This window comes from Bombina bombina, chromosome 1 (assembly GCF_027579735.1).
Source record: "Bombina bombina isolate aBomBom1 chromosome 1, aBomBom1.pri, whole genome shotgun sequence".
Lineage (NCBI taxonomy): Eukaryota > Metazoa > Chordata > Amphibia > Anura > Bombinatoridae > Bombina > Bombina bombina.
The window spans coordinates 216,619,405-216,635,453 of record NC_069499.1 but is presented as its reverse complement, the minus strand read 5'-3'; the positions used below and the strand labels follow the sequence as shown (position 1 = coordinate 216,635,453).

The 16,049-nt window shown below is 41.3% G+C and overlaps 1 protein-coding gene across 1 annotated transcript in view; it reads left to right on the top strand.

The window, feature by feature from the left end:
* ZFYVE26 (zinc finger FYVE-type containing 26) overlaps positions 1 to 16,049 on the top strand; it is a gene marked incomplete at its 3' end in the record, with an annotated part of 634,764 nt that overhangs the window by 37,929 nt on the left and 580,786 nt on the right. The window contains 1 exon segment of the mRNA XM_053697844.1: positions 8,227 to 8,391. Within this exon segment, the coding sequence (XP_053553819.1) occupies positions 8,227 to 8,391 (165 nt within the window).

The following is a 16,049-nucleotide window of genomic DNA, read 5'->3' as shown; positions in this document are numbered from 1 at the left end:
AGAAACACTCTGTGGTGTTTCTTTTAGGCCCCATAACATCAAGTGAGGTGGGAGGGGCCTATTTACAGTTTATTTACCTCAGAAGCATCCAGCTACTTCTCCAGAGATTCCTGCTGTATTTGAGGGCTGTAAAGAGTTTTTTTTTTCCCCCACAAATCGTTCCTAAAGGGCAGGTAGGTGCCACAGCAGAGCTGTGGCAAGGTGCTGAACGTTATTTTACCGGTTTTTAAGTTTTTTTCAATCCGGTTTTTACATTAAGGGGTTAATTGTTTATTTGCATAGTGGTGCAAAGTTACTAAGGCTTTATGATGCTACTGTAAAAATTTAGTTTTGTTTACTGCTTTTTTACACTGTTTTGCAGAGTTTGTGCAGCTTTTTTTTTCTCTTAAAGGCACAGTACCGTTTTTGTTTAAAGTGTTATTTTCTTTGATTAAAGTGTTTTCCAAACAAAATAATTTTCGTTCCTTTCGGAACTTCAAAGGTCCCACTTCAGCTTCCCCTGAAGCAAAGCAAGAGGGGAATTCTGTCCAATCTAAGTCAGTCTGGAGACCTAACCAGGCTTGGAACAAAGGTAAACAGGCCAAGAAGCCTGCTGCTGCCTCTAAGACAGCATGAACGGGTAGCCCCCGATCCGGGAACGGATCTAGTAGGGGGCAGACACTCTCTTCGCTCAGGCTTGGGCAAGAGATGTTCACAATTCCTGGGCTTTAGAAATTGTGTCCCAAGGATATCTTCTGGACTTCAAAGACTCCCCCCCAAGGGGGAGATTTCACATTTCTCAATTGTCTGCAAACCAGACAAAGAGAGAGGCGTTCTTACACTGTGTAGAAGACCTACATACCATGGGAGTGATCCACCCAGTTCCAAGAGCAGAACAAGTGCTAGGTTTTTAGTCCAACCTGTTTGTGGTTCCCAAAAAAGAGGGAACTTTCAGACCGATCTTGGATCTCAAAATTCTAAACAAATTCCTCAGAGTACCATCTTTCAAGATGGAGACTATTCGGACTATTCTTCCTCTGATCCAGGAGGGTCAATATATGACTACCGTGGATTTAAAGGATGCGTATCTACACATCCCTATTCACAGAGATCATCATCAATTCCTCAGATTCGTCTTTCTGGACAGGCATTACCAGTTTGTGGCCCTTCCTTTCGGGTTGGCCACGGCTCCCAGAATTTTCACAAAGGTGCTAGGGTCCGTTTTGGCGGTTCTAAAACCGCGGGGTATAGCAGTGGCACCTTATCTAGACGACATCTTAATTTAGGCATCGACTTTCCAGCTAGCCAAGTCTCACACGGACATTGTGTTGGCTTTTCTGAGATCTCACGGATGGAAGGTGAACATAAAAAGAGTTCTCTCGTCCCTCTCACAAGAGTTTCCTTCCTAGGGACTCTGATAGACTCGGTAGAAATGAAAATATTTCTGACGGAGGTCAGAAAATCAAAACTTTTAATCGCTTGCCGAGCTCTTCATTCCATTCCTTGGCCATCAGTGGCTCAGTGTATGGAGGTAATCGGACTCATGGTAGCGACAATGGACATAGTTCCTTATGCCCGCCTACACCTCAGACCACTGCAACTATGCATGCTCAAACAGTGGAATGGGGATTATGCAGATTTATCTCCTCAACTGCATCTGGACCAAGAGACCAGAGATTCTCTTCTCTGGTGGTTGTCTCAGGACCACCTGTCTCAGCGAATGTGTTTCCTCAGGCCAGAGTGGCTCATAGTAACGCCAGATGCCAGCCTGCTAGGCTGGGGTGCAGTCTGGAAATCCCTGAAAGCACAGGGCTTATAGTCTCGGGAGGAATCTCTCCTCCCGATAAACATTCTAGAACTGAGAGCGATATTCAATGCGCTTCAGGCATGGCCTCAGCTAGCTGCGGCCAAATTCATCAGATTTCAGTCGGACAACATCACGACTGTAGCATATATCAATCATCAAGGAGGAACACAGAGTTCTCTAGCGATGATGGAGGTAACCAAAATAATCAGATGGGCGGAGGATCACTCTTGCCATCTCTCAGCAATCCATATCCCAGTGGTAGAGAACTGGGAGGTGGATTTCCTAAGTCGTCAGACTTTTCATACGGGGGAGTGGGAGCTCCATCCGGAGGTATTTGCCCAGCTGACTTAGCTATGGGGCACACCAGAATTGGATCTGATGGCGTCCCGACAGAACGCCAAACTTCCTTTTTACGGGTCCAGGTCCCGGGATCCCCAGGCAGTACTGATAGATGCTCTAGCAGTGCCCTGGTCCTTCAATCTGGCTTATGTATTTCCACCGTTTCCTCTCCTCCCACGTCTGGTTGCCAGAATCAAGCAGGAGAGAGCTTCAGTGATTCTGATAGCGCCTGCGTGGCCACGCAGGACTTGGTATGCAGACCTGGTGGACATGTCATCTGTTCCACCGTGGACTCTGCCAATGAGGCAAGACCTTCTAATCCAAGGTTCATTCAAGCATCCAAATCTAACTTCTCTGCGTCTGACTGCTTGGAGATTGAACGCCTGATTCTATCAAGGCGTGGTTTCTCTGAGTCGGTCATTGATACCCCGATTCAGGCTAGAAAGCCTGTCACCAGGAAAATCTATCATAAGATTTGGCGCAGATATCTTTGTTGGTGTGAATCCAAGGGTTACTTTTTTCCTTTCTCCAAGAAGGATTGGAGAAGGGATTATCAGTTAGTTCCTTAAAAGGACAAATATCTGCTTTGTCTATTCTTTTACACAAACGTCTGGCAGATGTCCCAGACGATCAAGCCTGTATTTAAACCTGTTGCTCCACCATGGAGCCTAAATTTGGTTCTTAATGTTCTTCAAGGGGTTCCGTTTGAACCTATGCATTCCGTAGATATTAAGCTTCTATCTTGGAAAGTTTTGTTTTTAGTAGCTATCTCTTCGGCTCGAAGAGTTTCTGAGTTATCTGCTTTACAGTGTGACTCACCTTACCTAGTTTTCCATGCAGATAAGGTGGTTTTGCGTACCAAACCTGGGTTTCTTCCTAAGGATGTTTCTAATAGGAATATCAATCAGGAGATTGTTGTTCCTTCTCTGTGTCCTAATCCTTCATCAAAGAAGGAACGTCTGTTGCACAATCTTGATGTGGTTCGTGCTTTAAAGTTCTGCTTACAAGCAACTAAAGATTTCCGTCAAACATCTTCATTGTTTGTTGTTTATTCTGGTAAACAGAGAGGTCAAAAAGCTACGGCTACCTCTCTTTCCTTTTGGCTGAAAAGCTTCATCCGTTTGGCTTATGAGACTGCTGGCCAGCAGCCTCCTGAAAGAATTACTGCTCATTCTACTAGAGAAGTGGCTTCCACATGGGCTTTTAAAGATGAGGCTTCTGTTGAACAGATTTGTAAGACAGCGACTTGGTCTTCGCTTCATACTTTTTCCAAATTTTCCAAATTTGATACTTTTGCTTCTTCTGAGGCTATTTTTGGGAGTAAGGTTCTACAAGCAGTGGTGCCTTCCATTTAAGGTACCTGTTTTGTCCCTCCCTTCATACGTGTCCTAAAGCTTTGGTATTGGTATCCCATAAGTATGGATGAATCTGTGGACTCGATACATCTTACAAGAGAAAACAGAATTTATGCTTACCTGATAAATTTCTTTCTCTTGTGATGTATCGAGTCCACGGCCCGCCCTGTCTATTTAAGACAGGTAGTATATTTTTATTTAAAAAACTTCAGTCACCACTGCACCCTATAGTTTCTCCTTTTTCTTCCTAGCCTTCGGTCGAATGACTGGGGGATGGAGCTAAGGGAGGAGCTATATGGACAGCTCTGCTGTGGGTGCTCTCTCTGCCACTTCCTGTAGGGAAGGAGAATATCCCATAAGTATGGATGAATCCGTGGACTCGATACATCACAAGAGAGAGAAATATATCAGGTAAGCATAAATTCTGTTTGATGTTTTTTCCACCATGATAGATGTCAATAGACTAGTGCGCAAGTTCACCTTGAAAAAACATTTTTCTGACACCACATCTAACCAATCCCCACTTGCTCCTTCTTTTCCCACACACTTGGATAATACTAATACAGGTCTAGTGTTTAAGGACCAGTGTGACTTTAACACTCTTTTATCTTTACAGCACACAATAGGTGGTTCCACCACCTCTACTCATCAGTTCACGTACACTGACCGATCCTATTTTTACCCTATTCAGGCTAGAAGCTGGAGTATTGAGCTATATCAGGAAACAGTAATAAGAGACATTATGTCCCTTAATGACACCTTAAAAGACTCAAATACAGCCTTAAAGGAACTCGAGGACAATCCTGATATAGTGATTACCCAAGCAGACAAGGGTGGGGCGGTAGTAATACTCAGCACTTTATACTATGTAGAGGCCAATAATCAACTTAATGATACCAATACTTACATAAAACTCACTTTTGACCCTACATCTATATATAGTCAAGAACTATCCTCTTTCTTGGACACAGCTCTTGAGGAGGGTTTTATCACCAAAGAGACCATGGAGTATCTGCTTATTAAAGACCCACTTATACCCACCTTCAGAGTTGTGCCAAAGATCCACAAAACCCTCCACAAACCACCCGGGAGACCCATAGTGGCGAGTATGGGGTCCCTGTGTTAGAGATTGGGAGCTTGGTTAGATTCAGTACTCCAACCAATAGTCAAGTCCATCCCAGGCTACATTAGAGATAGTGCTCATTTATTACTCCAGGATACCAGTGGCTTACCATACATGTAACTGCCCTCTACACCAAAAAGGGCTTGAAGCCTTGGGTCATATGGTTAGGAGATATACTCAATTTTCAGATGACTTTATTGACTTTTTAGTCTCTACAGCGAAATTTTTACTCACACACAACTACTTTGTCTTTGAGGGGGATTTTAACCTGCAAAGATGAGGTACAGCCATGGGGGCTAAATTTGCCCCTGCATATGCTAACCTATACATGGGCTGGTTAGAATTTAATAGCATCTTTTCGGATGGTTTCCCCCTTAGAGACAATGTAGTTGTGTATGGTCAATATATAGACTACCTGATAGTCATCTGGAATACAAGCAACCATAGAGAAGCACATTCCTTAGCAGATCTATTGAATGATAACACGTTTAACCTTAGGTTTACGCACACTGTCACATCAAAATCCATACCATACCTTGACTTATTACTCTACTGATGATGATAACAATATTATCTCAACAATATGTAGAAAGGCTCTTGCCCGCAACACTATCCTTCGAGCAGACTCATGTCATGTTAGACATATCACTAGAGGCATCCCCAAGGGCCAGTACATCAGGGCACATAGAAATTGCTCTGACCTACAGCAGTATAAGATACAAGCAGACCAAATTACCCATCGTCTCCAACAAAGGGGATACAATAAAAACACTCTAACTAAAACAGCTAATGAAGTCAGCAAGATGAATAGACAATTTTTATTCTCAAATTCTAATAAGAAAACTAATAAATATGGAAGCACAACCCATGCAACATCCTCTGACAACATAGTGTTTTCCACACAATATAGCAGACTATTTGATGACATCTGCATGATAGTATTAAAATATCTCCCTATCCTGCAGAGTGATAATCAATTAAATAACATCTCAAGAAAGCATATCAAATGTGTAGCCAAAAAAGCACCCACAGTAGGAGACAAAGTTAGGAAACAATTCACTAACAAGGTATCCCAGCGGACAAATTGGCTTACTACTAAAAAAGGCTTTTTCAAGTGTGGGCACATATGCAAAAGCTGCAACTACACACAGAAAACAGATCATTTCTTATCTTCCACTACTGGTACAGTTTTCCCTATCAGACAAAGAATTGATTGTACAAGCCAATATGTAGTGTACCTTGTTACATGCCATCAATGCTCCCAGCAATATGTAGGTCTCACTACACGTTCTGTCAAAGATCGCATCAGACAACACCTTTTATCACTAGATGAGGACATCCCAAGAACTCCTGTGGCGAAACATTTTCGCTCACATGGTAGACATATTAAACATCTTTTCCACTTTGTAGGCATAGAACACATAAGAAAAGACATTAGAGGGGGTGATAGGATGGGCAAACTTTTGAAGAAAGGAGATTATTGGATTTTTACCCTACAGACTAAATTTCCCAAGGGTATTAATATGAGACATGACCTAGATCTATTTATAGACTAGACCCCTGGGTCTCTTTAATTTCCAATTCTTCTGCCCTCAGGAGGCATTAACCCATGCACTTTCCATACATTGTGCTTTTTCCCCCAACCCCCCCCCCCCCCGTCTCCTCTCCTCTTCCCTCTCTTCTCTTTTCTTTCTACTAGTTCTTCCTTAGGTCCATATTCAATTATTCATTTTAGTGCTCTTCTTAATTTTCATTTTTTCCATTTTCTCTTCCAATAACATGGATTTCACCAATTATATTTATTTATTTACATATGCTTTTCCCATATTCTTTCTTTTTTTTTTTTTTCTCCTTATTTGGTTGTTTCTTTTTCTCCAGTAATTTTACTATTAGACCTTCTTTTCCAGAGTATGCCATGCTTGTTATGCCCCGCTGCTTTATCGTGGCACTCACATTAGTGCATCTGGTTTTTTGCTTTGGATATTGGTTTTTTTTTTCCTCCTGTTTGGGCCCTTTTGCTTTACCTAAAATTGTATTCATTATGTATACATTTAGTACTATGCCCTTCTTTGGAGTTATATGTATATATACCCATTTATACAAATAATGGCAACATTGTCTCTAACCTTTTGGCCCCTACAAAGTAATGATTCTCATAAAACTGGGATGCCCACAAAATGGATATTATGTACATCACCCATTCTTAATAATACCTCTGGAATTTTTAACACGTATGACCTATCAATAGCCTTACAGGCATTTATTATTTACTATAACCCTCTTTGCTAATATTTTTTCTCAAACTGCTTAGAGATTTTAGTATTGCATTTTAGTAATCACAAGTGTTTGTAATTTTCACTTGTCCCTATTGGGATCACTAGGGTCTTAGTCATATCCAGTGATATGATTTAGTAAGTACTTAATAATAGCACTATGAGAGGAAAAAAAAAGGAAAAAAATAAAAATACACTTAGACAATGATTTTTTAGATAGTATTTTATACTTATACAATTTTAATGCATCCTGTTATTGTCCACAGCACACTGTTAATGTTCACACCTGCACAGCACCATTTGGATTTGTATTATGTATACTATAACATTTTCTATTACCATAATGTATTTAACTACTCACCAGGTGAGCTCTTGTAGATCTCTGATGAAGCGCACTGCGTCAGATCCTGCTTTACCCTTGCATACTGATGTAGTGCTTCACTCTCACGATTTTGAATAAACCACTTTGGCCAGAGTTCCATCGTATCTTCGTCCTTTTTTCCTTCGAGTGTGTGTGTATATGTATATGTGTATATGTGTGTGTGTATATATATATGTATATATATATATATGTGTATATATATATATATATATATATATATATATATATATATATATATATATATATATATATATATATATACAATGCTTATTATGGATATAAAATATATATATATATATATATATATACACAATGCTTATTATGGATATAAAATATATATATATATATATATATATATATGTGTATGTGTGTATATATATATATATATATATATATATATATACACATACATACATACATACATACATACATACATACATACATACATACATACATACATACACACACACAAAGCTTATTATGGACTGCTAGCATGTTTCACATACTTAGGGGTCCTTTTATCAAAGGCTTCGGAAGCCTTTCGACCCACTACGGCTACAGGTTCAGGAACCTGCATGCCGTATTTAACAAGCAGCGGTCATCAGACCACTGCTTCCCTAATCTTTCGCCACCTCTAAAGTGGCGAAATACAATCTCCGTGATCTAGTACGACCGGGGAGATTGGCAGCTCCTGCCCGCGCGTGATTGGCTGTGCGCGGGCTGGGGGCGGGATTGCACGAGAACGCAAAATAGTGCTAGTGTGCAATGCTGAATTCAGCCCGCTGCAGCGGACAGGGGCGCATATGTATGCCCCTGTCTGCCTCAGGTTGATATATCGACCCCATAGTGTTATCTGTCCAGCTTTTGATTTACATGCTTTTCTGATTATGGTAACACATTTCTGTACACGTAATTTTAAATAATTTGTCTTGTGACATATATATGATGTATATTATTTCTGTTCTTAGCTTACTTCATTGACCTTGTTAAAGAGAGAAGATTTTTCCACCTTGAATAACTTGCTAAAAAGAGAGTTTAAACCACTCCGGCGTCTCCTTGTTCTGCTGGGGTGGACTCACTGCCAAAGCATAGAGTCTGCAAAATCTCTTCTCGGCTCACTGCACCAAAATATGGTAGGTTGTGTTACTTCACTTATAGAAGAATATTGTATTATGTTAGATTAGAAATAACATTTTTTTAAATTTAAATATTGTGTAATATAATTTTGTTGCAAGATAATTATTGCATCAATTAATTCAATTAGTTCATAATTTAAAGTGACAGACTACTTTTTATGCCAGTAAATAACATTTAAGTTTGTTCATGCTATGTCAGTTAATCAATATTCTTTTTAAACTTGTTTCAAGATCTTCTGCCCATATGGTTGTAAAGATGCAACAAGGTAACAATTACACAGTTGTCGGATAGTGGCCAATTGATTAGTCCAATATAAAAAGAAAAATTGAAAAGACAATATCAGAATTTACTAAATAACATTTATGCAAACATTTCATAGTGAACTGTGGACATCTTTTTACTTTACCTTTCTCTTGTAAGGTGTATCCAGTCCACGGATCATCCATTACTTGTGGGATATTCTCATTCCCAACAGGAAGTTGCAAGAGGACACCCACAGCAGAGCTGTCTATATAGCTCCTCCCCTAACTGCCATACCCAGTCATTCTCTTGCAACTCTCAACAAGCATGGAGGTAGTAAGAGAGAGTGGTGAAATATAGTTAGTTTTTTCTTCAATCAAAAGTTTGTTATTTTCAAATGGTACCGGAGTTGTACTATTTTATCTCAGGCAGTAAATAGAAGAAGAATCTGCCTGTGTTTTCTATGATCTTAGCAGGTTGTAACTAAGATCCATTGCTGTTCTCACATATGTCTGAGGAGAGAGGTAACTTCAGCGGGAGAATGGCGTGCAGGTTATCCTATGAGTTATGTGCAGTTATAATTTTTTCTAGAGATGTAAAGGCTAGAAAATGCTGCTGATACCGGATTAATGTAAGATAAGCCTGGATACTGTAATTTAATAGCGACTGGTATCATGCTTACTCTCAGAGGTAATACTCTTATAAAATTGCTATATAAAACGTTTGCTGGCATGTTTAAGCGTTTTTATATATGTTTTTGGTGATAAAACTTTATTGGGGCCTAGTTTTCTTCTGTTAAGTGTGATCAGTCCACGGGTCATCATTACTTCTGGGATATTACTCCTCCCCAACAGGAAGTGCAAGAGGACTCACCCAGCAGAGCTGCATATAGCTCCTCCCCTCTACGTCACTCCCAGTCATTCTCTTGCACCCAACGACTAGATAGGATATGTGAGAGGACTATGGTGATTATACTTAGTTTTATATCTTCAATCAAAAGTTTGTTATTTTAAAATAGCACCGGAGTGTGTTATTATCTCTCTGGCAGAGTTTGAAGAAGAATCTACCAGAGTTTTTGTTATGATTTTAGCCGGAGTAGTTAAGATCATATTGCTGTTTCTCGGCCATCTGAGGAGAGGTAAACTTCAGATCAGGGGACAGCGGGCAGATGAATCTGCATAGAGGTATGTAGCAGTTTTTATTTTCTGACAATGGAATTGATGAGAAAATGCTGCCATACCGATATAATGTCATGTATGTATACTTTACACTTCAGTATTCTGGGGAATGGTACTTCACTAGAATTACACTGTAAGAAATACATAAAGCTGTTTAATAACTAGAGATTATGTTTAACGTTTTTGCTGGAATGTAAAATCGTTTTCATTTACTGAGGTACTGAGTGAATAAATGTTTGGGCACTATTTTTCCACTTGGCAGTTGCTTAATCTGTTTTCTGACAGTTTCTGTTCTCCCTCACTGCTGTGTGTGAGGGGGAGGGGCCGTTTTTTGGCGCTTTTTCTACACATCAAATATTTCAGTCAGCAACTCATTGTATTCCCTGCATGATCCGGTTCATCTCTACAGAGCTCAGGGGTCTTCAAAACTTATTTTGAAGGAGGTAATTTCTCTCAGCAGAGCTGTGAGAATTATAGTTTGACTGAGATAAAAAACGTTTATTCTGTAATTTGTTTCCTGCTTTCAGAATTTGTTATCTTTGCTAATGGGATTAAACCTTTGCTAAAGTTGTGTTATTTACAAGGATTGAGGCTATAACTGTTTCAATTTATTAATTTTCAACTGTCATAGATCTTCTGTGCTTCTTAAAGGCACAGTACGTTTTAATATTATTCTAATTGAATTGTATTTCCAAGTTACAAGTTTATTTGCTAGTGTGTTAAACATGTCTGATTCAGAGGATGATACCTGTGTCATTTGTTGCAATGCCAAAGTGGAGCCCAATAGAAATTTATGTACTAACTGTATTGATGCTACTTTAAATAAAAGTCAATCTGTACAAATTGAACAAATTTCACCAAACAACGAGGGGAGAGTTATGCCGACTAACTCGCCTCACGTGTCAGTACCTACATCTCCCGCTCAGAGGGAGGTGCGTGATATTGTAGCGCCGAGTACATCTGGGCGGCCATTACAAATCACATTACAGGATATGGCTACTGTTATGACTGAGGTTTTGGCTAAATTACCAGAGCTAAGAGGTAAGCGTGATCACTCTGGGGTGAGAACAGAGTGCGCTGATAATATTAGGGCCATGTCAGACACTGCGTCACAGGTGGCAGAACATGAGGACGGAGAGCTTCATTCTGTGGGTGACGGTTCTGATCCAAACAGACTGGATTCAGATATTTCAAATTTTAAATTTAAACTGGAAAACCTCCGTGTATTACTAGGGGAGGTGTTAGCGGCTCTGAATGATTGTAACACAGTTGCAATACCAGAGAAAATGTGTAGGTTGGATAAATATTTTGCGGTACCGACGAGTACTGAGGTTTTTCCTATACCTAAGAGACTTACTGAAATTGTTACTAAGGAGTGGGATAGACCCGGTGTGCCGTTCTCACCCCCTCCGATATTTAGAAAAATGTTTCCAATAGACGCCACCACAAGGGACTTATGGCAAACGGTCCCTAAGGTGGAGGGAGCAGTTTCTACCTTAGCTAAGCGTACCACTATCCCGGTGGAGGATAGCTGTGCTTTTTCAGATCCAATGGATAAAAAATTAGAGGGTTACCTTAAGAAAATGTTTGTTCAACAAGGTTTTATATTGCAACCCCTTGCATGCATTGCGCCGATCACGGCTGCAGCGGCATTCTGGATTGAGTCTCTGGAAGAGAACATTGGTTCAGCTACTCTGGACGACATTACGGACAGGCTTAGAGTCCTTAAACTAGCTAATTCATTCATTTCGGAGGCCGTAGTACATCTTACTAAACTTACGGCGAAGAATTCAGGATTCGCCATTCAGGCACGCAGGGCGCTGTGGCTAAAATCCTGGTCAGCTGATGTTACTTCTAAGTCTAAATTGCTTAATATACCTTTCAAAGGGCAGACCTTATTCGGGCCCGGGTTGAAAGAGATTATCGCTGACATTACAGGAGGTAAAGGCCATGCCCTGCCTCAGGACAAAGCCAAAGCCAAGACTAGACAGTCTAATTTTCGTTCCTTTCGTAATTTCAAAGCAGGAGCAGCATCAACTTCCTCTGCACCAAAACAGGAAGGAGCTGTTGCTCGCTACAGACAAGGCTGGAAACCTAACCAGTCCTGGAACAAGGGCAAGCAGACTAGGAAACCTGCTGCTGCCCCTAAAACAGCATGAATTGAGGGCCCCCGATCCGGGATCGGATCTAGTGGGGGGCAGACTTTCTCTCTTCGCCCAGGCTTGGGCAAGAGATGTTCAGGATCCCTGGGCGCTAGAGATAATATCTCAGGGATACCTTCTGGACTTCAAATACTCTCCTCCAAGAGAGAGATTTCATCTGTCAAGATTGTCAACAATCCAGACAAAGAAAGAGGCTTTTCTACGCTGCGTACAAGAGCTCTTGTTAATGGGAGTAATCCATCCAGTTCCACGATCGGAACAGGGACAGGGGTTTTACTCAAATCTGTTTGTGGTTCCCAAAAAAGAGGGAACTTTCAGACCAATCCTGGACTTAAAGATCCTAAACAAATTCCTAAGAGTTCCATCGTTCAAGATGGAGACTATTCGGACAATTTTACCTATGATCCAAGAGGGTCAGTACATGACCACTGTAGATTTAAAAGATGCTTACCTTCACATACCGATTCACAAAGATCATTATCGGTACCTAAGGTTTGCCTTCCTAGACAGGCATTACCAGTTTGTGGCTCTTCCATTCGGATTGGCTACAGCTCCAAGAATCTTCACAAAGGTTCTGGGTGCTCTTCTGGCGGTACTAAGACCGCGGGGAATCTCGGTAGCTCCATACCTAGACGACATTCTGATACAAGCTTCAAGCTTTCAAACTGCCAAGTCTCATACAGAGTTAGTGCTGGCATTTCTAAGGTCACATGGATGGAAGGTGAACGAAAAGAAAAGTTCACTCGTTCCACTCACAAGAGTTCCCTTCCTGGGGACTCTTATAGATTCTGTAGAAATGAAGATTTACCTGACAGAGGACAGGCTAACAAGACTTCAAAGTGCTTGCCGCACCCTTCATTCCATTCAACACCCGTCAGTGGCTCAATGCATGGAGGTAATCGGCTTAATGGTAGCGGCAATGGACATAGTACCCTTTGCACGCTTACACCTCAGACCACTGCAACTGTGCATGCTAAGTCAGTGGAATGGGGATTACTCAGACTTATCCCCTTCTCTGAATCTGGATCAAGAGACCAGAAATTCTCTTCTATGGTGGCTTTCTCGGCCACATCTGTCCAGGGGGATGCCATTCAGCAGACCAGACTGGACAATTGTAACAACAGACGCCAGCCTTCTAGGTTGGGGTGCCGTCTGGAATTCTCTGAAGGCTCAGGGACAATGGAGTCAGGAGGAGAGTCTCCTGCCAATAAACATTCTGGAATTGAGAGCAGTTCTCAATGCCCTCCTGGCTTGGCCCCAGTTGACAACTCGGGGGTTCATCAGGTTTCAGTCGGACAACATCACGACTGTAGCTTACATCAACCATCAGGGAGGGACAAGAAGCTCCCTAGCTATGATGGAAGTATCAAAGATAATTCGCTGGGCAGAGTCTCACTCTTGCCACCTGTCAGCAATCCACATCCCGGGAGTGGAGAACTGGGAGGCGGATTTCTTAAGTCGTCAGACTTTTCATCCGGGGGAGTGGGAACTTCATCCGGAGGTCTTTGCCCAAATACTTCGACGTTGGGGCAAACCAGAGATAGATCTCATGGCGTCTCGACAGAACGCCAAGCTTCCTCGTTACGGGTCCAGATCCAGGGATCCAGGAGCAGTCCTGATAGATGCTCTGACAGCACCTTGGGACTTCAGGATGGCTTACGTGTTTCCACCCTTCCCGTTACTTCCTCGATTGATTGCCAGAATCAAACAAGAGAGAGCATCAGTGATTCTAATAGCACCTGCGTGGCCACGCAGGACTTGGTATGCAGACCTGGTGGACTTGTCATCCTGTCCACCTTGGTCTCTACCTCTGAAACAGGACCTTCTGATACAGGGTCCCTTCAAACATCAAAATCTAACTTCTCTGAAGCTGACTGCTTGGAAATTGAACGCTTGATTTTATCAAGACGTGGGTTTTCTGAGTCAGTTATTGATACCTTAATACAGGCTAGGAAACCTGTTACCAGAAAGATTTACCATAAGATATGGCGTAAATACCTATATTGGTGTGAATCCAAAGGTTACTCTTGGAGTAAGGTTAGGATTCCTAGGATATTGTCTTTTCTACAAGAAGGTTTAGAAAAGGGTTTATCTGCTAGTTCATTAAAGGGACAGATCTCAGCTCTGTCCATTCTGTTACACAAACGTCTGTCAGAAGTTCCTGACGTCCAGGCTTTTTGTCAGGCTTTGGCCAGGATTAAGCCTGTGTTTAAAACTGTTGCTCCACCATGGAGTTTAAACCTTGTTCTTAATGTTTTACAGGGCGTTCCGTTTGAACCCCTTCATTCCATTGATATAAAGTTGTTATCTTGGAAAGTTCTATTTTTAATGGCTATTTCCTCGGCTCGAAGAGTCTCTGAATTATCAGCCTTACATTGTGATTCTCCTTATTTGATTTTTCATTCGGATAAGGTAGTCCTGCGTACTAAACCTGGGTTCTTACCTAAGGTAGTTACTAACAGGAATATCAATCAAGAGATTGTTGTTCCTTCTTTATGCCCAAATCCTTCTTCAAAGAAGGAACGTCTACTGCACAACCTGGATGTAGTCCGTGCTCTAAAATTTTACTTACAGGCAACTAAGGAATTTCGACAAACGTCTTCTCTGTTTGTCATTTACTCTGGGCAGAGGAGAGGTCAAAAAGCTTCCGCTACCTCTCTTTCTTTTTGGCTTCGTAGCATAATTCGTTTAGCTTATGAGACTGCTGGACAGCAGCCTCCTGAAAGAATTACAGCTCATTCTACTAGAGCTGTGGCTTCCACTTGGGCCTTCAAGAATGAGGCCTCTGTTGAACAGATTTGCAAGGCTGCAACTTGGTCTTCGCTTCATACTTTTTCCAAATTTTACAAATTTGACACTTTTGCTTCATCGGAGACTATTTTTGGGAGAAAGGTTCTTCAGGCAGTGGTTCCTTCTGTATAAAGAGCCTGCCTATCCCTCCCGTCATCCGTGTACTTTTGCTTTGGTATTGGTATCCCAGAAGTAATGATGACCCGTGGACTGATCACACTTAACAGAAGAAAACATAATTTATGCTTACCTGATAAATTCCTTTCTTCTGTAGTGTGATCAGTCCACGGCCCGCCCTGTTTTTAAGGCAGGTAAATATTTTTTAATTTATACTCCAGTCACCACTTCACCCTTGGCTTTTCCTTTCTCGTTGGTCCTTGGTCGAATGACTGGGAGTGATGTAGAGGGGAGGAGCTATATGCAGCTCTGCTGGGTGAATCCTCTTGCACTTCCTGTTGGGGAGGAGTAATATCCCAGAAGTAATGATGACCCGTGGACTGATCACACTACAGAAGAAAGGAATTTATCAGGTAAGCATAAATTATGTTTTTTTACATGGCTGGCTTAAATTTTGCCTAGAAACAGTTTCCTGAGGCTTTCCACTGTTGTAATATGAGTGGGAGGGGCCTAATTTAGCGCTTTTTTGCGCAGTTAAAATTACAGACTGAGACATCAGCTTCCCTCAGGAGTCCCCTGAATGCTATAGGACATCTCTAAAGGGCTCAAAGGCTTTCCAAAGTCGTTTATTGGGGAAGGTAGGGCCACAGGAGAGCTGTGGCAGTTTGTTGTGACTGTTAAAAAACGTCTATCGTTTTTTTGATCCGTTTTTTGAACTAAGGGGTTAATCATCCATTTGCAAATGGGTGCAATGCTCTGTTAGCTTATTACATACACTGTAAAAATTTCGTTTGATTTACTGCCTTTTTTCACTGTTTTTCAAATTCTGACAAAATTTGTTTCTCTTAAAGGCACAGTACCGTTTTTTATATTTGCTTGTTAACTTGATTTAAAGTGTTTTCCAAGCTTGCTAGTCTCATTGATAGTCTGTATAAACATGTCTGACATAGACGAAACTCCTTGTTCATTATGTTTAAAAGCCATGGTGGAACCCCCTCTTAGAATGTGTACCAAATGTACTGATTTCACTTTAAGCAATAAAGATCATATTCTGTCTTTAAAAAATGTATCACCAGAGGAATCTGACGAGGGGGAAGTTATGCCTACTAACTCTCCCCACGTGTCAGATCCTTTGACTCCCGCTCAAGGGACTCCCGCTCAAATGGC